The sequence below is a fragment of the Passer montanus genome, unplaced genomic scaffold, assembly GCF_014805655.1.
Source record: "Passer montanus isolate IOZ18808 unplaced genomic scaffold, ASM1480565v1 scaffold51, whole genome shotgun sequence".
Taxonomy (NCBI): Eukaryota; Metazoa; Chordata; class Aves; order Passeriformes; family Passeridae; genus Passer; species Passer montanus.
Window position 1 is genome coordinate 5,575,371 of NW_024370041.1, and position 25,052 is coordinate 5,600,422.

At 37.0% G+C, this 25,052-nt stretch overlaps 1 protein-coding gene across 3 annotated transcripts in view; it reads left to right on the forward strand.

Annotated features, from left to right (window-relative positions):
• Nucleotides 1-25,052, forward strand: part of HTT (huntingtin) — a 76,582-nt gene that overhangs the window by 32,246 nt on the left and 19,284 nt on the right. For all 3 annotated transcript variants that reach the window (XM_039723822.1, XM_039723823.1, XM_039723824.1), the window contains 22 exons: nucleotides 84-235; nucleotides 627-829; nucleotides 1,662-1,788; nucleotides 2,461-2,588; nucleotides 3,232-3,342; nucleotides 3,901-3,978; nucleotides 4,441-4,664; nucleotides 5,161-5,239; nucleotides 5,373-5,534; nucleotides 6,435-6,490; nucleotides 7,521-7,669; nucleotides 8,338-8,474; nucleotides 10,444-10,560; nucleotides 11,924-12,046; nucleotides 12,574-12,812; nucleotides 13,952-14,094; nucleotides 17,312-17,519; nucleotides 18,987-19,128; nucleotides 20,388-20,567; nucleotides 21,993-22,169; nucleotides 22,676-22,752; nucleotides 23,977-24,115. In XM_039723822.1, coding sequence (XP_039579756.1) covers nucleotides 84-235; nucleotides 627-829; nucleotides 1,662-1,788; nucleotides 2,461-2,588; nucleotides 3,232-3,342; nucleotides 3,901-3,978; nucleotides 4,441-4,664; nucleotides 5,161-5,239; nucleotides 5,373-5,534; nucleotides 6,435-6,490; nucleotides 7,521-7,669; nucleotides 8,338-8,474; nucleotides 10,444-10,560; nucleotides 11,924-12,046; nucleotides 12,574-12,812; nucleotides 13,952-14,094; nucleotides 17,312-17,519; nucleotides 18,987-19,128; nucleotides 20,388-20,567; nucleotides 21,993-22,169; nucleotides 22,676-22,752; nucleotides 23,977-24,115 — 3,151 coding nt within the window. The remainder of the gene's footprint in view (nucleotides 1-83; nucleotides 236-626; nucleotides 830-1,661; nucleotides 1,789-2,460; nucleotides 2,589-3,231; nucleotides 3,343-3,900; nucleotides 3,979-4,440; nucleotides 4,665-5,160; nucleotides 5,240-5,372; nucleotides 5,535-6,434; nucleotides 6,491-7,520; nucleotides 7,670-8,337; nucleotides 8,475-10,443; nucleotides 10,561-11,923; nucleotides 12,047-12,573; nucleotides 12,813-13,951; nucleotides 14,095-17,311; nucleotides 17,520-18,986; nucleotides 19,129-20,387; nucleotides 20,568-21,992; nucleotides 22,170-22,675; nucleotides 22,753-23,976; nucleotides 24,116-25,052) is intronic.

Below are 25,052 nucleotides of genomic sequence, written 5' to 3' on the forward strand. Positions count from 1 at the left end.
TCTACTTGACTGTTGCTTTTCTCAAGACTTTTAATTTGCCAAAAGGGGGAAAAAGTCATGACATTCCAAAATTAAACTTCCAGTGTTTCCCAGCCAAGTTCTTCAGATGAAGCTCAGAAGGGCTGCACCATTGGCATGGCTGGCTTGGTCCTGTCTCTCCTTTCATCAGCATGGTTCCCACTGGACCTCTCAGCACATCAGGATGCTTTGATTTTGACTGGAAACTTGCTTGCAGGTAAGGCACGAAAAGAAAAGTAGGATTATCATAGTATTTTTACCATTAGGATTAGAATGGTCATATCTCACTCTATTCTGATTGAATGCCATGAAAAACTTGCAAGATTAAGCAGAAGAAGGAAAGAAGGAACTTGCACTCAGGAGAATTGAAAAGAAACTGCCTCTTTGTAGCTAAGTTACAAATTTCCTCCAGTTGCCAAAGGGCATGCTTGCTACAAGCTGGGTACAAAGAACTCAAATTTTGTTGGTTTTGTTTTACACTGTGCAGCTACTCCTGATTTTGAAATTCTGATTGAACTTCTGTTCATATAGAGACAATAACCATAGCTGCCTTCAAAATTTTCTGGTGCTTAATTCCAAGTTTTGTCTTCTATTTCCTGAAATTGCAGCAAGTGCTCCCAAGTGCTTAAAGAATCCCTGGAGTACTGAAGAAGATGCAAACCAAGGTGCTGCAAAGCAGGAGGAGCCCTGGCCAGCTCTGTCAGATCGAGCTCTGGTCACTTTAGTAGAGCAGCTCTTTTCTCATCTGCTGAAGGTCATTAATATTTGTGCACATGTGATGGATGATGTTGCTCCTGGTCCAGCAGTAAAGGTATATATTAAAAATAAAATTATGTGACTTAAATACTGTTGTGCTTAAATACTGTTGTCCTCTTCACATTTTAGACTTGATACAGGTAAGTACCTAATTCCTTGAGAATGACTTCACTATGTAGTAAAGCATGTACCATGAAAAAAATCTATTTTTCTTCATATGAAGAAGGTTTTTCTTTAGTTCTACAGTGTTTAAAACATTACCCTAAATTTTGAGTCTTTTATTGCTGCTGACTTCACTTGAAACATTGATTCAGTGAAGAGTGTACAGAGTATGTGAAGTATTGGATTGCATGCTCTGGGAAGTGTGTTGACTTTTGGGTTGGTTGGCTGGTTGTAGTGCACTGAGCTCCTTTTGGGGCTGAAAATGACTTTTATCTTCTGAATATCCTGTAAAATGTTTTGACTTCTGAAACAGCTTATATAAGGTACTTCCAGGTTTGGGGGTTTTTGAGATTTTTTTGAGGAATATGCATTTAGAGACTGATTTAGAAACTGTGGGACAGTATTGTTAAGATCAGGAATTTCTTCATATTTTAAAAATGTTTGAATATAATTTTGACACTCCTGTATCTGGAATCAAAAGGAAGTGTAGTCACTGAGCTCTAATTTCATCTCATTGGCCTGTGCTGAAGTTGAAAATCAAGTGAAGAATATATTCAACTATTTCCTTTTCACATAGGAAATTCATGTCCTGAACGTGAAACATTTCAATTTAACTGACAGTCAAGTCAAGAGGAGTTTAAACAAGAGAAAAACATGCTTGTATTTTTGTAGAAGAAAAAAAAAGTACTTGCTTATAAAACTAATAAAAGTTCTTTTAATTCTAGGCAGCATTACCTTCTCTCACAAACCCACCTTCTCTTAGTCCTATTCGGAGAAAGGGGAAGGAGAGGGAGTCTGTGGAACAGGCATCTGTGCCCATGAGCCCTAAAAAGAGTGGTGAAGCAAGTCCAGGTAGGCACATCACTTCTGTTAACCCTTCCATCTACCTGCCCTACGCCATGTTGTGGCAGAGTGAGAAGAAATAAAACTGAGTAACCTTGCAGGAGTTTCAGTTCAAGAGGCTGGCAGGGTGCTGCATTGGTGGAAAGGCAGCTGTGGGTGGGGGCTTCTTTACTGTTTTGGTTTTTATTAACTGTAAACTGGAAATTAACTGTACTTTTCAGAACCAAAGCACTGCTGAATCCTTTTCATCGCTTTTTGTGAATCTACTCAGCTATTGACTAAAATAATTTTTGCACATATGTTACTTAAAAGAAATTTGAAAGTTGACTTGCGGCTTTTGGCAGGAGTGACTTACATTGCTTTTGGAAATAAGATTATGAATCTTGAAACCTTTTCTTTCATTAGTAATAAATGAAGGAAACACGTGTTAATTCTGTTTTGTAAATTGCACATACACTTCAATATTAAGCCCTCTGGGTTAATTTCTCTCACCACAGCAGGCTGGATCGTTGGAATTCTGTTCATTTTCCAGTTGTGCACAGTTTGTGTCTGCAGTTTGGAATATACATGGATTGAAAAAAACATGCTGTTTAATAATGCAGATGTAGTAAATTATGTCGTGTACATTTCATGAGCAGCCTAGAAAAGGCATATTGTGCTAATCTGTGATATTCTTTTAAGCTTCTAGGCAAACTGATGCTACAGGACCTGTTCCAACAAGTAAATCATCTTCAGTAGGAAGCTTTTATCATCTTCCATCATACCTGAAGTTATATGATGTCTTGAAAGCAACCCATGCTAATTATAAGGTACTTCATGATATTGTTTGATTGGGCTGCACTGGGGTTGGATAATCATTTTGTTTCTTTCAAAGAGGCTCTGCCTCTGTCAGCTCACTTGTTTACTTGTGTAAAGAGTTTATACACACACAAAAAAGAATTTAAAGAGAGATCACAACTACAACCAGTAAAAACAAAAACTGGCCAAACAACCCATGATAGGCACTGTCACCCTGTTGTTTCTCTGCTGTCATTATTGCTGGTACCAAATGACTCTGCTGGCTAGGCAGTCCCAAATATATCCCCATGTTTGTTCTCTCTGAACTTTATTCCAGGATGGGGAAGCTTTTTCCTCATTAGTTCAGGTGACAGAAGATGCATTCCTTGAGTGTTTGTCATCTGATATGTACACTTCAAGGACTGTGTTCTTATTACACCTGCTGTGTTTATCAGAAATGCATCATCCAGCTCCATTGCTTATCAATGCCCTAGGGCTTCCTCAAGCAAGAAAATTCCTTTTTTTTCTTAGAATGGGGTCCTGTCTTTCCAGTAATGCATAAGGCAGTCTAAGCTGTCAGTGAAATTTTATACAAAGGATCATTTTGTGTCAATACCCACTTCCAGTAATTTATGTCTCCTTGTCAAGTAATGTGGTTTTATTTTCTGGGAACAGGTTACTTTGGATCTCCAGAACACAAATGAGAAGTTTGGATGTTTCTTACGCTCTGCCTTAGATGTTCTCTCTCAGATATTGGAACTTGCTACTCTTCAGGACATTGGAAAGGTATAAGACTTGTTTGTTTTTTCTTTTGGAGTTAACATTGTCCAGTATCTGTGGTCCTTACTGGGAGAAAGCACATATCACTGATTTCAAAATTGCTACTTTTCCAAGGAACAGTAGTCCAGTCCTAGAAGTGTTTTGCTTCCACAAAGTTGACTGAAGTGCTAAAGCAAATTCTCCAGGTTAAATTACTGCTGTTGACACCAATAATTTTTTGCTTTTTAAATTTCACATGGGGATTTTTCTATCCAGTCAAATGGTTTGTCTTCAGTCATTCCCTATATTCATATGCCTAAATATACAAAATGTCAGAAGGCCTATTGCCCTCCTTCCTCTCCTGTGTCTTGCCATTTTTTTCTCCTTAATTGTGATGTTAGACACAATATTTTAAGATTAGGAGAAAAATGTTGAATATTTATTTATGTAATTCCTGTATTTCCCTTAAATTAATGTAGTTTTACTTAGTACAAAAACCTGTGCTGCTGACCAGTTTTCACTGTAATGTTTTATATAATGGAAAAAACCCCACAATTTAATGCACTTTTTTTTTAATTTTTCCAGTGTGTAGAAGAAATTTTGGGATATCTAAAATCATGTTTCAACAGAGAGCCAACAATGGCAACAGTGTGTGTACAGCAGGTAAGGAGTTATTTTTTTATGTGTTGTGTGAGTGTTAATCTTGATGTTCTTTGGCTGTCAGTTGGATATTAAGAATGGCCATGCTTTTAAGGGAAGTGGTATCTAGAAACATTGGCCCAGGTGGAGGAAACAGAGCACATTTTCTTTCATTTTCACTGCTTGTTCTGTAAATTGATACTGGTTTCCTCTTGAACTGCTTCCAATACACACAACTATTTTAGCTGATGTTCAGAAAACAAGCTTGTTTCCTACCTTCCCGAACGTGTTCTTCAGCCACTTAACTGCATCAAACAAACCCCAGAAAGCAAAGAACTGACTGCCTTAGTGATGGAATTCTTGCAGACTTCCAGTCAAATATTTAGGTTTAAGTCCTCAAAGGTTAATTACAGTAAGAGACAAATCAAGGGTTTTTTTCCCTGAAATACTAACTTTTCTTATTTTCCTTCCAATTTTCTTCTCTAGTTATTGAAAACATTGTTTGGGACAAATCTGGCTTCTCAGTATGATGGCTTGTCTTCAAACCCCAGCAAAGCTCAAGGCAAAGCTCAGCGCTTGGGCTCCTCCAATCTGAGGCCTGGTCTCTACCACTATTGCTTCATGGCACCCTACACACACTTCACACAGGCCCTTGCTGATGCCAGTCTGAGGAACATGGTTCAGGCTGAGCAGGAGCACGATGCTTCAGGGTAACTGCCTTCCCTCTCCTCATAATGTTATCTTGTACTAGACTCTGTTCTTAGTGTTTTTCATAAATGTGAGTATCACTGGGGTGCTGTGTAACTTGAAAATACAGACTTAAGCAGAGTAGCTTGTCTTGGTGAGCACATCCTGAATGTAGTTATCACTAACGTGTTTTCCTAAGCAAAGTTAAGCCATTAAAATGGATATCACTGAAGTTTTTTAAAAGCATAATAATTTTAAATGTTTGTATTCAAAGGTATATTATTAATTTATAAATACAGCAAATAGTGCGTTAAAGGATAACTAAGCAAAGTCTATAAAATCTTTCTCTGATTGAAGTGTATTGTAGGTTGTCTCTGCCCTTTGTTTTTACTAAGATTCTTGAAGCAGTCAAGTAGATTTAGGGAAGTTGGCATTGGCACAGTAAAATGCATTTAAGAACAGTATATTTGTTGTATTTTGTTTTAATGTGTGTGGGGTTTTTGTATTTTTTTGTAACAGATGGTTTGATGTGCTGCAGAAAGTTTCTACACAGCTGAAAACTAACATTTCCAGTGCAGCAAAACATCGTGCTGATAAGGTACTTGTATCTGTGTTCTCCTGAAAGAGCTGTACCTTAGATTTAAAACATTTTTCCTCCTTTCAAAACTAATTTGGCTTTGAATCAGAGACATGTTCAGATGTTAGATTACTTTAAAATCTCTCTATTACAGAATGCTATTCACAATCACATTCGTTTATTTGAACCCCTTGTCATAAAAGCATTGAAACAATACACAACAACAACGTCGGTACAGCTGCAGAGACAAGTTCTAGACTTGCTTGCTCAACTGGTTCAGCTGCGAGTTAACTACTGTCTCCTGGACTCAGATCAGGTTGGTACCTCACCACATTTGCAAATTGTCATTCACATCTTACCAGCAGGCTCAGTTAACATCTGCAGCAAAAATATTTCCAGCAGTCCATTTATTGTACTAAAAGTGAAGACTTAACAGGAGGGTGAGACTTAGTTTCCCAGCCCTCAGCCACAAATAGCTTCAGACTTCTGGGGTTTTTTTGCATGTGAATGACTTTTTGAGTTCTGCAACAGCTATTTAAGAACTGCCCATGAGATGGACTTCAGGAATAAAATGATGTGGATAAGACAGTCAATTTCATTAAATAAAACTTCATTTACAAATGGAAATACCTTTGTCCATACTTGAGAGTATGGACTTCCTTATGACTGATAATGAGCATCATGGTTGACAAATACTGTTTGATGTTAATGGCAGTAAGGGCAGCTCGTAGCAAATACAATAGTCTGTGTAGTCCACAGAAGCAGTGAATTTGTAACATAAAATTTAAGTGGTTTACTTAGAGATGTTTTATTTACTACAGTTATTTTCAGGTATATAAATGAATGTGACTTGCAATGCTTAAGTTTTCTGTAAGTTCATTAAGAGAGAATTCTTCTAAATGCATGTGGATTCTGGATTTTATCTCAGTTTAGATTTTTATCTGATTCTTAAATTCTTGACTGTAATACTTCAAATATTGTATTTCATGAATGAAAGATGAAGTTATACTTAAAAATATACAGACTACAGGTTAAACGTGGCATAAGTTCATGCAAGCTGTAAAAAATACTCAACAGATTTCTCCATCTTTTGTAACTGCAGAGGGAACATTTCATAATGTGGTGCAAATGATTTTCAGTGCCTGTCCATAACTGTCAAAATGGTTTCAAATGGAAATTAATGTCTGTTCTGATGCACACTTTATTCTCTCTTTAGGTGTTTATTGGATTTGTGCTAAAGCAGTTTGAATACATTGAAGTAGGACAGTTCAGGTATGAAATTGGCAAAGAGCCTTTGAACAATGAGGGTTTGCAACTGTCTTGTTTTCTGAAAAACTAGTGATGTGTCACATGTAGTAATTAGATTTGCTGGTTATTTCTGCCTTATGAGAAAGGGAGAGTTCTCTTGTGGGCAATGTGCTTGTTTATTCTCTGGATCCAATGGTAACTCTTGCACATATTTTAGGTTCCATGTGAGTGAAAAAGTCAGGAAGTAAAATGGATAATAATAATAATAATAAAATAGTCTACAACTTTGTTGTTTGTTTCTCCATTTTGGTATTGTAAACCCATTCCTTTGGGCCCCCCTGCCAAAGCTATGCTTCCAGAAATCAGCATTTCATTGCTAGATGCAATTGCTTAAGGGAGAGCTACTTAGCAATGTGCTTGTTTATTCTCTGGCTCCAATGGTAACTTGCACATATTTTAGGTTCCATGTGAGTGAAAAAGTCAGGAAGTAAAATGGATAATAATAATAATAATAATATAGTCTACAGATTTGTTGTTTTGTTTCTCCATTTTGGTATTGTAAACCCATTCCTTTGGGCCCCCCTGCCAAAGCTATGCTTCCAGAAATCAGCATTTCATTGCTAGATGCAATTGCTTAAGGGAGAGCTACTTTTTCCTCTTGTGGATTCAGGGTGAATCCATATGTACTCTGGTCACCTGGTACACAATGGTCATAAGCAAGTCAGTGAAATTTTTACTGTCAGTTATTTCTGCTTTTTCTCACACTTGAGTTTTAATGAAGAGAGAAGTTGTTCTTTTGCTCTGTGGGTCTTCTACAGAAATAATCTAATGTGCATTAGACAGTATGTATTAATATTAGTAGCTGTAGTGGTCAAAGATTGAAAGAAATCCCTGGGGAAAAACACATTTTATAGAACAGGGCACAAAAATTACAGAAGTACTGTATGAAACCAGACCAACATATTCTGTAATAAAACCTTGACTGTAAAAAGATGGGTTTTACTGAACAAAGCTGTGCAAAAGTTGACACTGGAATTTTTTGTTTTGTTTTCAGGGAGTCTGAAGCAATTATTCCTAATATCTTCTTTTTCCTGGTGTTGCTGTCTTATGAACGATATCATTCCAAACAAATAATTGGAATTCCCAAGATCATTCAGCTGTGTGATGGTATCATGGCCAGTGGGAGGAAAGCTGTTACACATGGTAATTCAAAACACAAAAAAGCTATTAAAAAGAAAGGAAAGAAAGAAAGAAAGAAAAAAGGCATCAACTCTTACTAGTAATAGTTCAACAATAAATCCAGTGTTGACTACTAAGCTATAGAAAACTGTTATCATACTGAGTGTTCCAGAAGAACTAACTTTTAAGACATGAAATACTTTTCACTTAATTCCTTCAGGAAATTTATTATATCACACTAACACTGCTGCCCCACATTTTGCATTGTTCATAATTGCAACAATGCTTTTATTTAAAACTTTATTCAGTAATAAGTTCACAACTTAGCAGTATGTGCAAGACTTTGATTTTAATTTTTTGTCCATTCCCCTTTCCTTCTACTTTCAGCCTTTAAGTAGAAGCATCTCTGTCATACTTTACAGTGATTCTGCAGAGGAATACTTTATAAAAATATCCTTTTTTAAGCTCTGTGAGAATAGGGAAATATGTCCATAATTTAAATTTTCTAAAAGAAGTAAAAAAAAAATTCCATCATTATGCATGATCAATATGGGGTTTGTGGGTTTTTAGGTATGGGTAAAACCTTTAATGAACTAGAACCCAGTTTACCTTTAGTAACTGAACTGTTAGTTCAAGAAATCACTGTTCAGGAGTGATTTGTCTCATACTAAAACAAATACATCTCATTTCAGCAATACCAGCTCTGCAACCCATTGTTCATGATCTCTTTGTGTTAAGAGGAACAAATAAAGCTGATGCTGGAAAAGAGCTGGAAACTCAGAAGGAGGTTGTAGTGTCAATGCTGCTGAGACTTATCCAGTACCACCAGGTAGGAGAGAGGAGGATGAAGGGTCCCTCTCTGTGGTCTGTGAAAGGGTAACATTGCTGTGACTGCTAAAAGTGCTTCAGGCAGTATTAATGATTGTCTATACAAAACTGGAATAGCTGGACTCTGTGTGGTATCTTTCCTTGTAGAGAGAGAGAATGCAAAGATTTTTAAGGATATGGGAAAGGTTCTGCACTACAAGTTAGTATTTTAGGTCAAGTAACATAGCTGTAGAATTTCCTAGTCAAGCCTAGAAAACAAAAAACTAAAAAGCTCCAGTTAGGATCATGATCTTGGCTGTGTTGCAGACAGAATAAACAGAAGGTTGATGGAAGAGAAAAACCTTAAAATAATGGGAGTAAAATGGAGAAGGAGACAAGTTTAAAATTAGGAAAGATGCTTCATGGAGATGGTTTAGGTATTACTGTACTTGAATAACACTTACTTGAACAAGGTAATGACAGTGGTAATTAGGTATTTGTTACGACTTTCTACTTTGACCCAGACTTTGGAAAACATGTTTCTGCTTTGTAGGAGTGTAACAATGACTTTTGTCAATACACTTTGTTTTAAAGAAAAACGTAAAAGTAATTTTAAGAGAAGTGTCATGATCAACATGGGATCTTACTGCTTATTTCAGGTGCTTAACAAACCTGATGTGCCTTTCTTTCATAATGTGAAAATGCAGTTCTAGTGTATGCTAATGTAAGCACTGTATTTTCTGAAAAAAGTCAGTACATCTTGTCAAAATAATTTGTTAGAACTGCGTGTTCAGATTGGGGTAATTTTGTGTATCCACATTTTCTTTTGAATTTGTAGTTTTATAATCATAAAATGACTAATATAACTGTATAAAATGACACTCTGTAGACACATGATGTGAAATAGTGAATAACTTTGTTATATAAGGTACTGCAGTTGCTGGCAGATCCCCTTCTGACACACTTAACCTATTAAAGACCACCCATGCACTGTTCTTCCCACACCATCCCATTTGTAGTTCTTTTTCCACCCTGTTCTGCTGGTGCAATATGTATAAACCAGCCCTGGTCTGTTCTGTGGTTCCCTGGCTGTGGCTGGGATGGTCTGCAGTGATTTTCCTGGACATTTGAGAGGTTCCCATAGCTGCAGCCTTCAACTTCTTTCTGTTGCAACTGGAGCTGCCACCCATGGAGCTCCAGAATTAAGTTTTGGAATTGCTCCTATCTCCTGTCCTGAGAGAATCTTTTGGGAAGAAAGTCACCTGGGAATCTCCCTCTCCCTAATCTGAACTACCTGAATTTGCTTTACAAGTGCTCTAACTTGTTTCCTGAAACAGATTCTTTTGTCCCCCTTCCCAGTCCGTATATTAACATTCTTGCATGCTGTGTCTCTTGTCTTCCTGTCCTTCCAAGTGTGGTCTCTATAAACCCCAAACCTATAACACATCCAGCTACCAGAAATGCTCCTTGCTTGGTGTACTCTGTTGTCTCTTAAAACTTTTATATGAAAGTGACATATCTCAGGTGGATGAGCCCCATAAAAATGTCTGTTTTGTTTCCTTGAAAAAAATTTAAACTTTATTGAAGTTAGAGTTAAGACAGAGTATATATATGGAAAATTGCTCTCTTTCTTCCTCCCCTTTTTGTTGAGTAAGTGGTGTGGTATTTAGATTTATGATTTTTTTTCCAGTTGTTTTAGTAGTCTTTGACAAATATCATTTTTAAAAGTACAAAACAAACATTTTTTTTTCAAGTTTATAAAAGTAGCTGGAAAATTCTTTAAAAGTCACCACCAAAAAACTCGTAACTAAGGACAGACTTTTAACCTGAAAATGGGGTTTTAAAAATGTGCAATTTTCTCATATGGGGGTTTTTTCCCTTTTGCCTTTTTGGTAGGTGGTGGAAATGAATGTTCTTTCCTACTATGATATGACTGGAATGTTTCCTGTTAGTATGGGTGTTTACTTATTTTTTTTTTTACTTTTCCTCAGGTGCTAGAAATGTTCATCTTGGTATTGCAACAGTGTCATAAAGAAAATGAAGACAAATGGAAGAGATTGTCTCGGCAAATAGCTGACATCATTCTCCCAATGCTTGCAAAACAGCAGGTGGTTATATCACTGTTTTAATTCTATAAACACCTTAAATAATTGCTGGAATGTTTGTATCAATAGTGGCTTTGAGTATTTGATTTTTCCTTTTTTTAATATGAAGACAAATCTTTTTGAAATTCAGTTTGCCATATATGGAAAAAACAACTGCTGCAAGGTAAACTTAAGTCTTTGAAGTGATGAAGTTCTTATGTAAATGCATAAAGTATATGCAGAATGGTCAAGACTGTCTCCAGAGTAAGGGTGTTCTGTTTCTCTTAGATATATGATAATATCAGAACACTTACTAAATGGTGTGAAGATGGTCCCATGTTCATTGAATGTCAGATTTATTTTTTTCATGGCTGCAGTGGGTCTAATTGCAGACCAGATTACTCAAAGCCCCATCCAACCTGGCCTTGAGCAATTCCAGGAATGGGACAGCCATGCCTTCTTTGGGCAACTTATTCCAGTGTCCCACCCCATTCACAGGAAACAATTTCTTCCTAATATAAATCCACCTCTTTCAGTGTAAAGCCATTCCCTCTTGTCCTAGCACTACCTGGCTGTGCAAAAAGTCCCTTTCCAGTTCCCTGTACTGGAAGAGCTTTCTTCAGACTGAACAACCCCAGCTCTCCCACCTTGTCTCCATAGCAGAGGTGCTCTAGCCTCAGATATTCTTTGCTCCATGATAGCAGTTCCCCAGTCCTGGGAGGAGATCTCGTGTCTGGGGAGAGTAAGCAGAATAAGACAACAGTTTTAGAGCAAAGCTGAAATGCTGACAAAATGAAATTGCTGTTGTTTTGTGTGACTGACATGATCATCTTCCAAATTATTTAAGCAGCATAGGGTAATCTGGATTTGTAGTCCAGTCCTTTGCTTTTTGCAGTTGATTACTTTATAATTTATCTAGAAAACTGTTGAAGTAAGCTGTCCTACCACTGTAGCTCTTCACTTTTCTGATGATTAGGTTTCTTTTCTCCTAGTTACCTGCATAAGTTTAATCGTGACCAGCATTGCAGTCTATAAATAAACCTGGTAGGATGTGCAATGAGGAGAAAAGTCTCTAAATTTTATGACAAATCAGTCCTCTGGTCTCATTCTCTGAATAAGGCCTATTTCTTCAAATGAAATATATGTGGTATGCACACTGGATTTCATATGACAGATTTTTGTCCATGTTCTTAAAATTCATGTCTGGGAAGGCCTGCAATTAAACTTAAATTTATTTTTCATAGCTTTTGGTTGCTCTTTTGGTACTGTAAAGAACAGCTTTATTACAGGTTGTTACAGAAATGTTTAATACACAGAGTGTAAATTTTGTTTTAAAGTTACCTTTAGTGGACAGTTAGAAATGACTTTTGTGTTTTTTCGTTCACAGATGCATATAGACTCTCATGATGCTTTGGGAGTATTGAACACTTTGTTTGAAATTTTGGCCCCTTCATCCCTTCGCCCTGTGGACATGCTTTTAAGGAGTATGTTTGTTACTCCTAAAACAATGGTAAGCTACTGTTTTCAGAGAAGAGAGAATCTGGTATCTTTCATGCAAACCAAATAGAATTTCTCTTTAATAATTTGCTAAGTGATGTTAAAGTACCAGCAGCAGAATTTGGGAACAAATTGACTACAACTAATGTGATTTACCAGCTGGGAGTACTTGATACAGGAGTGTTCTGCTTATGAATTACTTTCCTTCATTTTGTATGTTGAGGATCAGGAATGTAAAGGAAGGTACTATTACAATAAAATAGAATAAAATTTAATAGGTAAATTACATTTTTTTAATATAAGTATTAGTAAGGCTTTTGTAGCTGAGAGATTGTTTACCAGTGAATATGAGCTTGACAGTTACCACAGGAATAGGGTTTTGTAAGATACGAACTTGGAATTTATTTCTGGTTTGCTCCGTTCTCAAAAGGGTCTGATTTTTCACAAGTTAATGAAAATGCTCATTTGTAAATGCCTTTCTATGTTGTGTCATTTAACTTCAAAAGTATTCAGTCTTCTGTATTTCTGTGTTTGTGTTAGGCATCAGTGAGCACTGTCCAGCTGTGGATTTCTGGAATTTTAGCTATCCTTAGAGTTCTGATTTCACAGTCAACAGAAGACATCGTTCTATCCCGTATACAAGAGCTTTCCTTCTCACCATATTTGATTTCATGTCAAGCAATCAACAGATTGAGATGTGGAGAAAATAACATGTCCCCACCAGAGGATCGCACTGAGGTCAAACAGGTGAAATACCCACCTGAAGAGACATTTTCCAGGTACACTGTCTTTTGAATAACCTGGGGAAAGGTAAAGAGTTCTGAGAAATCACAAGTACACTGGGCAGTATTTAACACATATAAAACTTCTAAGTGGAATCAATAAGTTAATAAGTTGACATGGGACAAGTGTGTGTGGAGGACTGGATGGGGACTGAATGATGAAACATCCCTTTAAGTGGAAGCCCAGGTTCTGTATTAGAAACTTGGCAGCAGCGAGATTCAAGTCTAATGAGTTAGTTCTGTTCTTTTTCTCTTCTTTTTAAGACCTAGCTTTGTTTAGTTGGTTTCCCATGCTGATGTCCTTGGACAGTGATATACTTCAGGCAAAAGAAGCATGGAGAGATGGCAGCAGTATTATGTTGACATAATGTTTGTCATTAAGGCATTATGTTTTAATGTGGTGGAAAGCATTAGAAATAGCTGTTTGTTTAAGAAAATAATATTTTACTGAAATAGGGAACTCCTGATAGGAATAGAATGCTGTTTGATGTTATTCAGCTCACTCTGAGGGCTGTGGATAGAGGGAAGAGGGTTTTCGGAACACCCATACTGTGACCTTATGTCCAACAGCAGTGATGTAAGTAATGGAGTTGTGGTTATGGCCAGAAGCAAGGATGGCTTTCTCAAATACCCTCTTTTGGTGCTTCTTTTGACACCACATTGTCCCAGCTGGAGGTTTGATAAAGAACCTGTGTAGTAGAGTATGGATAGATGAGGTGAGGTAAACAGGTGCATTACTGTGACTTGCTGAATTACCCCTGCTCAGCTGAGCTGTGGTGACTGTCATAGATTGGTTTTAGTTTGATTTAGCTCAATTGCTTTTAGCAAATCACTATGAAGACACCACAGCATTCTGAATATTTGCTTTGTGAGTGAGTTGGGCCAATGCTAATGTGACTGTAGGTGATGAGAGAGAATCTGAATTTAATATGTAATTATTGACGTGCTCATGATCATATAGCATCCTATTTGTTTTAGGTTAACCTGTTCTGTAGCATTTTATTTAGTATGTTATTTAGGATAGAGGGAAAGGAACTTCATGTTTTATTTTTCAAACCAAAGTCCCATGGGCTAACCTCATCTTTTTCTGCAAGATTGGTAATTTTCCTATTGATTGTATATGTGTTTCTTTCAAGATTCTTACTACAACTGGTTGGCATTCTACTGGAAGATATTGTCACCAAGCAATTAAAAGTGGACATGAATGAGCAGCAACACACTTTCTACTGCCAGGAGCTGGGCACGCTGCTTATGTGCTTAATACATATCTTCAAATCAGGTAATACTTGAAATGTTGATCAGGTCATAGCATGCAGTGCTAGGCTTTTTAAGTTCCTTGACAACTCATAAATGCATTGAATTACTGAGAAGGAATATGTAAATGCTAAAGATGTTGTATCTTACTCCATGTAGAGAACTTAACAAACGTTGTGCTTATGCATGCAGGGCACATTTTGCACATTTCTTCTGTCTTTGTAGAACAAAATGTAATTAGTGACTCTGCGTCTCTCCTTGTAACTGTCTAAGTTTTTTCAGTCCAAAAAGCACAAAGCATTCCAAATTTGTGACTGTATTTCTCATGTTTTATCTCCTTTGGAGGTTGGTTGGTATGTCCAGTTTGAGATACTGAGTCATAGACCACTAGCTCAGACTCCTGACAAGGAAGGTTCCTGGCTTTTGCCATAATTAATAAAAATATATAAAGCAAGCAAAAAAAACCCCCAACAAACCAAAGAAAAAACCACCCCAGAAAACCAGGAAAGGTGGCACTTTTCCAACTAGCTGGTCTTGAGTTCCTTTCTTCAGGTTTGGAAATTTTCTCTTAAGTTTCTTCTGCTGGATACCCAATATCTACCCCTTTGGTACTTCTGTAGTTCATAGCTTGATTTAGTCTTATTTTCTGAGTAGTGGTACTATCATGCCTTTATTTTATTCTTTCTTGCTATAACTGCCCTTTTGCCTTCTGATTTTCAGCTTGCAGCTGAAATGCAACCTTGGTTTACTCTTAGTTGTCTGCAATTTAAAAGGTCTTGGCACAAGTCCCTGGTTCTTCATAGGCTTCCTTGGGGACATGGGACAAGGAACTCTGTGTTCTGTTGCCTTGGTCTGTAAAATGGGGAGTCCTCCAAACTGAGGTTCTTGGTGCAAAGGCTCCAGGAGTGTGTGTGAGGAAACACAAAATTAATCTTTGTTTTAGGTGCTCTTTAGGGGGCAGAACTCTGGGCAAACAGAGTGACAGTTCTCTTCCCATGTGTCTGTTACAGTAATAATTTTAATACATTTCTATACTATTTATTAGATATTAAATTATCTAATTATAATAGTATATGTTTTAATTATATATTCATCTATGTTTAGGAGAAATATTTGAATCAAATATTATAACGAATAACTTATACCAGGGTGTTTTGGAATAAAATGATTAAACGGTGTCAAGCGAGGAGCAAGGAAATCAGAAAATGAGGCTGGTGATTGAAATTGGGGCAGTGGGTTCTTCCACAGTGGAGGCTGGGGATAATTGAAAGGAAGGCTCAGCCAGTTCTGCTGCTGTGACTGGCTTCCAGGGCGCACTGGGAGTCTTGCCAGGAATTATGTAGAAATTTTCATGCAAAATTAAAATTAAATATTAAAATACTCATGCAGAGCACTGAGATATGTGGATTGGATGATCTCTAGAAATTAATTTAATGTAAAACTACAAATAACTTCAGGTATATTACTATCACTAGTACCAGTATGGTGTAACAGAGTAAAAGAAAAGTTGTTCAGACGTCTGGGCTGTATTTTCATGTCATAACATATTTATTTAGGTTGAGGATTAACTAACTGCCTGAATTTCTAATGCTTTTCTTTTGTTCAGTTAGAACCTCCATAATTATTTTCTCTTTAAGTTATATTCTCCTAACTATGGGTGTAGCTTACAGCAATTTGTGTGTGGAAACATAGGCTGTATTCTGTAATTTCTAACCACAGTTCTACTTAGATGGTTTGTCTTCTCACCCATTGCAGTATTTCAAAATGTGAGCATTGCTGACTCCTGTGTTTCCAGCTGTAGGAAGCTGCTAGATTATAAGTGAACATTCTCAATCTGTTCCTTTGAAGTTAGAAACAAAAGGCATGGGCAAAATAAAAAGATGAGCATGCAATGGTTTTTATGCCTGTAGGAAGGCACTAGATGGTGTAGTTTCTGCAAATGCAGGGAGCTGGAATGGGGCTTTGCTAATAAGTCGAACCAGAGATTTGAGATTCAGCTCTTTTTCCCATTCCTTGCTATTTACATTGTGTGTTTGTCAGTCCTGGGGGCAGCTTAAATTGGTCCACATGGCTGTGGAATTTACAGCTTCATTCTTCTGCATGTCTGGCGAGGAAAGCAAGTAACACTGCAGATTTCTTTCATTATTCTGATTAGCTCTTGGTTCCTAAATGACTCTGAAGACATTTTTTTTGCCCTCTGGTCTTATCTTCTCATAGAAACTCAAAGTCCTGTACCTTTAGACAACTTTCCTTGTTTTCCCGCCATTTTCTAATTTCTTTTTTTCCCAAACCTTTGTTTTGGCATACAAACACAGAATCAGTAATTCAGAAAGCAAACTGACTCTGAAGAAATTTTTTTTGCCCCCTGGTCTTATCTTCGCATAGAAACTCAAAGTCCTATACCTTTAGACAACTTTCCTTGTTTTCCCACCATTTTCTAATTTCTTTTTTCCCAAACCTTTGTTTTGGCATACAAACACAGAATCAGTAATTCAGAAAGCAAAATTCTGCTTTTTTGCTGAGTGTTCTATTTTCAGGGTAATGGCAGAAATATGTAATTTTTGCACTTTAGAAACTGGATGAAAGAGAATAAATTTAATTTCAACTAAATGTGTTTGGAAAGCATCCTCTGAAGTAGGATACTCATAGGTGTTCTTCCTTAAAATGCAGAGTGGTAGTTACCTCATGGTTCTTAAGTAGAACATCCATGTTTTAATTTATAAAACAAACAAACCCTGGTCCATGGGTGAGAGTTTTAAGTTTAATGAAGGTTTTCATGTATCAGATTAATGACAATTGTCATGAAATCCATTATTTATTGAATCTGAGAGCTGGCAATTTCTGGTTTACACACTGCATCCTCTGAAACAGGATACTCATAGGTGTTCTTCCTTAACATGCAGAGTGGTAGTTACCTCAGGGTTCTTAAGTAGAATATCTGTGTTTTTAATTTACAAACAAACTAACTAACCCTCGTCCACAGGTGACAGTTTTAAGTTTAATGAAGGTTTTAATGTATCCAATTAATGATAATTGTCATGAAACCTATCAAAACATTATTTATTGAATCTGAGAGCTGGCAATTTCTGGTTTACACACTTCCCTAGGGCAAACTTCATCACTTAAATTTGTAAAACTGCTTCAAATTTACCTTTCTTGCAGGAATTCTACCCTGAATAATTTTAAAACTTCAGAATTCAGACTAGAGCTTTGTTACTCTAACATGGTTTTATTGTTTTCAGGGATGTTTAGAAGAATCACAGCTGCAGCCACCCGACTTTTTACAGGAGATGGATCTGATGGTAGTTTCTATACACTTGAGAGTTTGAGTGACCTTGTTCAGTCCATGATTCCCACTCATCCTTCTTTAGTTCTCCTCTGGTGTCACATCTTGCTTCTTGTCAATTATACCAACTACAACTGGTGGTCAGAAGTGCATCAAACCCCAAAGTAAGTTTTGGGTTTGCTCCCTAGTAGTGTGTTTCATATAATTATATTTTCTAAAATCATAGTAAAACAATCCAGCTGCTTTCTTCCAAGCCTGTCATTGAATGGTGCTGCTTGGATTAGGAAATGTAGTTCTGCATTTACTTTATGTGTGTACATATTGTCTGTTCTGATATTGGTGTGACTTCCAAACTAAGGAAATGTCTCCTGCACTCAGTTGCTCCTCAGAAGAACTGCCAGGTAATCTCTCCACTTCTAAGGCAAGAAAACTTCATCTTTGTACTACTTTTTATTGAAACTATGGAAATAACTATAGCAAAATACTCAGTGTTTCATGTTTATATGGAGACCTCATACTTCACTTTCTAGGAAATAGCCAGCCAGTGGAGAAGATGGACACTGTTGTGTTTGTGGTAATACAGTCTGATCATATAACTGTAGCTACAGGTGGGTCTGTTCTCAGTGGGTCTGTTGCTAAATGCTGTCAAAACATGGTGTTAGCACCCTGCTGGTTCATTAGCATCAAGCACTGTAATAACCTCACTTAGCACTAGTTGTCTGAAATTTGGAGATGGGTTCTAAAATGGGTATTCTCTTGGTCTGAAGTTAGTTTATCCCACCTGTCATGCATTGGAATAATTGTCCTCAGTGGATAAGGAAGGGACCTCCTGTGAGGATGGGTATTCCTCTGTGTTAACTGTAGAGGGAGGTGAACAAGTGACTTGAGGGACATTTCTGGTGCTTGTGCAGTGAGTGTTGGGCAGTCTCATCTTGCTCTCCACCTGAAGTGCATCAATACTTTGACAAATGTGAGATTCTTGCTTCAGCTCAACCTTATGTATTGAAAATATATTATTCTGATTTGTGGAAACATGGAATTACCAGGATTATGAGCAAAGCAGGGCAGCTTTGTGGAAAAGACTGTCTTGGGAAGGGTGGAATCACCATCCCTGGGAATGTTGAAAAGGTGTGTGGATGTGGCACTTCAGCATACGGCTTAGTGGCGAGCGATGATGTGGTGCTAGGTTAAAGGTTGGATTTGATGATTCTATGAACTAAAATAGCAATACTTTTTTTTTTTTTTTTTACCAGTATCATCTCTTTTCTGGGTTGGGCATCACTTTTAATCTGACACTAGACTAAGTGCTCAGGAGCACTGGTTTGGTTTGAGAAGAAAATACGGTATTAGGTTCTATTATTCTACCAGTGATGGAACAGCATGTGTTTTTCTTATAAATAAGTGATTTAATTCTTTAGACTGTCTGAAAAAGTAATAAGCAATGCTGCAGTTGTTAAAAAATAAAGATCTGATGGAAAGCAAAGTGTCTACTTTTGACACTTTTGAATGAAATTTACAGGGAAGGGGGTGTCATATAAGGACATTGGTAGGATACTCCAAGCACTTTGGTTGTTCATGTTTCAGTAGCCATACCAAGAAAATAGTAACAACATACAATGTACATTTTGCAGGCGACACAGCCTTTCTACTACTAAATTGCTTAGCCCTCATATATCTGGAGACAGTGATGAATCCGACCTGGAATCTAAGCGTGGCATGTGCAATCGTGAGATAGTGAGAAGAGGAGCACTCATTCTCTTCTGTGACTATGTTGTGAGTTTTGAATTGTGACTTTTATAACTACAGTTTTGAGTTATTTTAGGATGCTGACAGTCATTTATTACTGATATGTGTTAACTGAAAAGTGAAGTGTGTTAAGTGAAAAATGAAGATCTGTGAAACTAGTAATTTTATTTTCAGATGGTGCTTCTGTAAGCTTAGATATGACCTCATTTGGCATTGTTTTCTGTTCTGAACTGTGAGTTCTCTTGACTTGTGAAGTTTATCTGGTGGGCAATAGAATTACCTTCTGGTATCACATCCCTTACTTGGGAGTTGTTTGGAGCACACTGCGTAGTTCCAGACTTCCCAACATCAGTAGCAGCGCACGGTGTCCAGGAGACAACAAATTTCCATCCCTACACTGTAAGCAAAGAGGTTTTACATTAACATTTTAACTTCCATTTTGGTTCTTCAGTGAGAACAATTTCTGTGGCTTTGGCCTTTTGCTGCTTCAATATTAGAGTTTTATAGTTCCCAGTGGAACTTTTGAAGTGAATTTTCAGTTGTAGGAGGTATTGCACTTGGCTTTGCAGCTCACATCAGTTTTGAGGTAAGGAAACTGCATTCCTTTCAGGTTCAACTGAACAGAAAGCTTTGTTTAGGAAGCACTTCAAGTAGTAATGGACAGTCACTAGAGTCAGATTAGAGGTCGTCCAAGGTAAAATCCTCCAAAAACCTCTTTACTGAGGTACTGTACAAGCTCTCAGCATTGCCTGGTTAACTCTACAGATATCTTCGTCTTGCGTTCCACTGCTTGTTTATATACACAAGCCTTTAGGGGTTTGACATTAATTATTGACAGATATCTTTGGATTTGCTTTCCAGAAATCCTTCATTTTGTGTTAAAGGCCAGTAGTAATAAGAAATCTTAAAGAAGCTTAGATGAAAGTCACATTTTGCAAGACAATTCTGTGTGTATGTTTATTTCAAACCCATTTCATTAAAAGCAGCATCTTTGAATCAACCTTCTCAATTTACTTGTTTCTAACCTGGTTTTTATTGTTTTTAGAAAAATAAGCTGCATGTTCTGCATGCATATGGCAAATACCTTAATTTGCAACAAGAGCAAAACATTTGGAAAATCTATCTTGTAAAAATAATGATGGTGGTATTAAGATACAGACACTCTATGCCATTATTTCAAAATATCTACCAGAATTATATATGAGAAGTTTCATGTTGTGTCATGTTTAGTAATTGCAGTCTTAATTTTAATTACTGCAATCAAATTTTAATTTTTTCCTCTTTAGTGTCAAAATCTACATGATTCAGAACACCTGACCTGGCTGATTGTAAATCATGTTCAAGACTTGATTAATCTGTCCCATGAGCCTCCAGTACAAGATTTTATCAGTGCCATTCACAGGAATTCAGCAGCCAGTGGTCTCTTCATCCAGGCCATTCAGTCACGCTGTGAGAATCTTGCAGCTGTAAGTTTAACTTTTTGACTTCTTGTAAAGAATAAAGGCACTTCATGTCAGCATAAGGTTTAACTGATAAGTATGCAAAGTTTGACATTTCTGGGTCATTTATCAACTTCTAATTTTATTTTAAAGTCACTTACTTAAAAATGCAAGCAGCGAACCTTATATTAGTAACTTCAGCATTAGATGTGTTCCAGTCCATCAAATCTATGAATTCAGGTGGAGATGGTTAAGCTTCTTTTTTCCTTAATGGATATTTTCCCACATAATCAATATCTAATGGATAAATTAAAGCTGTAACTTTCAACTTTGATTTAAATGCCTTAATAGTATAAATAGCAAACTAACTACAGAGGCAGGAGTAGGAGCCAGTCCATCTTCATAGGCCCTGATAATATGAAAATTATTTGTGAGCTCATGCCTTCCCCATGGATCTGTTCTGAAAGTTGTAGCCACTTGGTGTGGGAAAATCACTGAGAAATTCAGGGTATTATTTCTGTTGATTATTTTAGTTTTCAAATTAAAAGGAGTTGATGATGTTTTGTAGGGATGTAAGGTTGTATGCATCTCTCATAATCATGGGAAATTTCATTTGCTGGACTTTCTCTAGAGATAATTGTGATTAATGTGATTATAATCTAGAGATAATTGTGCCACCTGCACCCTGAGTTGCTTCAGTGCTGTTTTCTATCTCTTTCCATTGTCTCTGCGCAAATCTAGGGAAGCTTTAAAGTTATGTGATATTAGTCTGGGCTTTATTAGCTGAGAATCAGCAGAATGAACTAAACTGAATATGTTTTAATGGAAGATGTAGTCTGTGTGAAATGCTTGGTGATTATCAGGAAAGACAGTAAAATTAAAACAGCTGATATTAACAGACTGTTCTAAACCAGGACTGGTTTCATGAGTAAAACTAGTTTGTCTCTGTATTTCTCCCTTTAGAATATTAGTGCTGCATTGGTGCTTACATTAAAAAAAAAATTTAAAAATTATTTGCATACCCTTTTAATCCTGAGTTGCTACTGCTGTTTCTTAACAAATGCTCAGAAAACCCCCCAGGAATTGTCTGGATTTCTGCATTGTCACATTGTGCATTGACTATGCACATGTTCTGCCTTCCTCCAGAAAAGAGTTGAAGCTTCTCACTCTGTTCAAAGCTTTGTGCAATTTCACCTAAATTTTAGCTTTTTTCCCCTAAAAGTTTTGCTTCCTATGTTTTGATTACTCTTGTGAGTTTTTACAGTTACACATCAAACAACTTAGTGTTCATATTAATTAAATGACCCAGTAGCTCATTGACACAGAGATGATTATATTGATCGGTAGTTTTCTGCTGTAGTTTTTTCTGAGTGTCTTTCCCTTTAAGGTCTTTGTATTCCAAATTGATTGTAATTTGTCTGTTTCTCTGTTCCGTGCTGTTTGAACACATAGCCCACAACCCTGAAGAAGACCTTGCAGTGCTTGGAGGGAATCCACCTGAGCCAGTCCGGGGCCGTGCTGACCCTGTACGTGGACAAGCTGCTGTGCACTCCCTTCCGCGTGCTGGCCCGCATGGTGGACACCCTGGCCTGCCGCCGCGTGGAGATGCTGCTGGCAGCCACCCTGCAGGTACACAGCACCCAGGTGCCCCCAGTGTGGTCAAGAGCAGTGACATCAAAATAGGAACAAGTGATTTCATTTGGCATATTTTTATTTTGTATATAGATACGTGTGTCGCCCTGATTTTTTAAGGTTTTCTAAGCCTTCTGATGTTTGCGTTCTTGTAGCAAATGTTCTCACACACTCTCTGTAAATAAATTATTGGTTTGCATTCGTTTATAGTGCAGGAGAAATTTGATGGACTGTTGGTTTGTCCAGTGTCATTGGAGAGGTGGCGCTTTCACCCTCCACCACTGTCACTTTTGGAAATCTATAAATGTTGGAGTCAGAAAATCAACTTCCCTTTTTTTCCTTGAGAACAGCAATGTGTTTACATTGTGTGTCCTATGGTAACATATGTGGCTGTTTACTTTATTTCACTTTATCTGCCTGTAACTTTGTTGATCTGGTAAAAGTATTTTTGGGGATTTTACATATATCTGTCCTGTAAAATTCTTGTGATTTTTTTCATATAGAACAGCATTGCTCAGTTACCAGTTGAAGAACTGGATAGAATTCAGGAGTACCTTCAAAACAGTGGATTAGCAGCAAGGTAAATAATACCAACAATGCCATTAAAATGTAAAACTAAGTAGTGTTGTAATACAGATCGTGTTCACTCTGTTTTCCCACATCTTGGCTTTTTTCCTAGAGGTCAGATAGTGGGTTGTTTTTGGGAGTAAACTGGGATTAAAGCCTCTCATAGGATGCTGGCGTGTCCTGGCCCAAGGTGCAGTTGTGCTGGCTGTGTTGAATTTTTAGTAAGAACTACTTAAGAACTGAAACAAGCTCTAGAAGGTTGCTTCAAATTCTCTTTCCTGCATCCCACTCAGTATTTACCTTTTGAGAGATAGCAGCTGCAAATGAATTTCTTGACAAAATCTGTTTTACTAAAGCGAGTTTTATTTTCCTCAAACTTGCAAAATATTGTCAGTTCAAGCTAAGTGGGCTTGGGGTTCTTTTAGTTTGGTTTTCTTTTTGGTTTTTTTTCTCCCAGACAGCTGTGTTAAAAGTTTTAACTGTTTAGTCTTCTGGCTGTTTAAACTGCTTGTATAAAAAGGACCAAATTACTATTTTTTTAAAAAACTTCTATTTGATGTTGGAAAGATCCTTATTTACTCCTCTTGTCGTTGCTGTTTGAGGTTAATATCTGTTGACTGAAATAAGTAGGGGAAAGAACCTGAAATGTGAGACTGCAGTAGATCAATAGTAATGTGCCTACCCAGGTAATGTTCAATTTAATTAAAAAAAAAATTAAAAATTACTTTGTACAAGTTCTTGATAGCAGTAGTGGAATTTAAAAAGAAACACAAAAAAACCTGTATCAAAAAAAAAAATCTCTGACACTGACATAAATCTGGAAACGAGTTTTTAGTACAGTGAGGGATAATTTTTTTTAATAGAAGTATAGTTTTAGTGAATTATTGATTAGCATCTGTTAAAATGTTATTTGCAGTCAAATAATCATTACACTAACTTTGACTCTCCTTACTCATTTAAAAGATGTGCTGGATAAAGAAAGCTGTATTTTAAGCTTAGGTATATCACTAATTTTAATGCTAAATTAAATTTAAATCTTTATGTGTTGGTGGTGCTGAGTTAATTAATTTTGGCCTCTGATACCTGAAGAAAGTTTGCATCAAAAAAGCATAGTGCTTCTTTGTCCTGGGATTGGAACTGAGTCACTGGATGTCTTTTTAAATTTAAAACTGGATTTATTTTTAAATGATTTACAGAGCTAAGATAGCCCTCAGCTGATGTGTTCTTCTGTTTTCAGGCACCAAAGACTCTACTCACTCCTGGATAGGTTTCGTCTCATGGTAGCACCAGACACAACCAGTCCCTCACCTCTGGTCACCTCACACCCACTAGATGGAGAAGACCAACCACCTTTAGAGAATGTAGTTCTAGACAAAGTAAGATTATGTTTAGAAAGCGTCACTAGAAGTGCCTTGGCTATAAACGAGCTTTATTCTTTACAAAATATTTAAATGCAGCTTATTTTTACTGTGCAGTTAATGCTCTCAGGATTGTCAGATTGTATCTCAAAAATAGATCAGTGATTAGTGTCATGTGTGTTGGCTGACTGTTGAACATCCCTTAGGATGGATGATTAGCACAAACATAGATGTTTGTTATATTGACAGTGCTGTGAAAAATTTACCAAGTTTGGATTCTTTGCTCAGCTTTAATGGAAACATTTATATACAGTTCAATAGAGACAGATAAATAATCTTCTTTTCTTGATGTGTTTTACTACAGTATTAGTTTTATTCATTTGCTGAAAGTTGTTGGCTGCCTCTTGGAAATTAAACATTGCTTGTTCAGTTTTTCCTTCTCAGCTTTAAATTACTTTCAGAGTACAATCACGAATACTGAAGTGTTTCTGTCTTTCATGAACTTAGACGTGTTTATTTCCAAGTGAAGTGGAAGGCTAAGAGCAAGTCTTGGGGCCTTCTGTGCCTCCCTTTTTTCTAGTTTGTCCCATGGTACAAATAATTTCTCCTTTTCATCCCTCAGTGTTCTATAGTGATACACAGTAATAGGAAACTTATGTAACTGAGATGGCAAAAATTATTTGATTAACTGATAGTTAGGATGAGTCTGAGCAGTCACTGGCTTAGGGGGGATGTTGAGACCTACTTGGACAGCAGGAGAAACTGCTGTGCCCAGAAACCATTTACCCATAGCTTTGTCTTCAAATTGCCCCAAAAATCTCCTTGTCTGTCACTGTAAATTCTAAACAAAAGTAGTTTTTGTATGCTCCCCCCACAACTTCTGCATGGTTCACAGAATCATAGAATATCTTACAGTGGAAGGGACTTGTAAGGATCAATGAGTCCAAATCCCTGC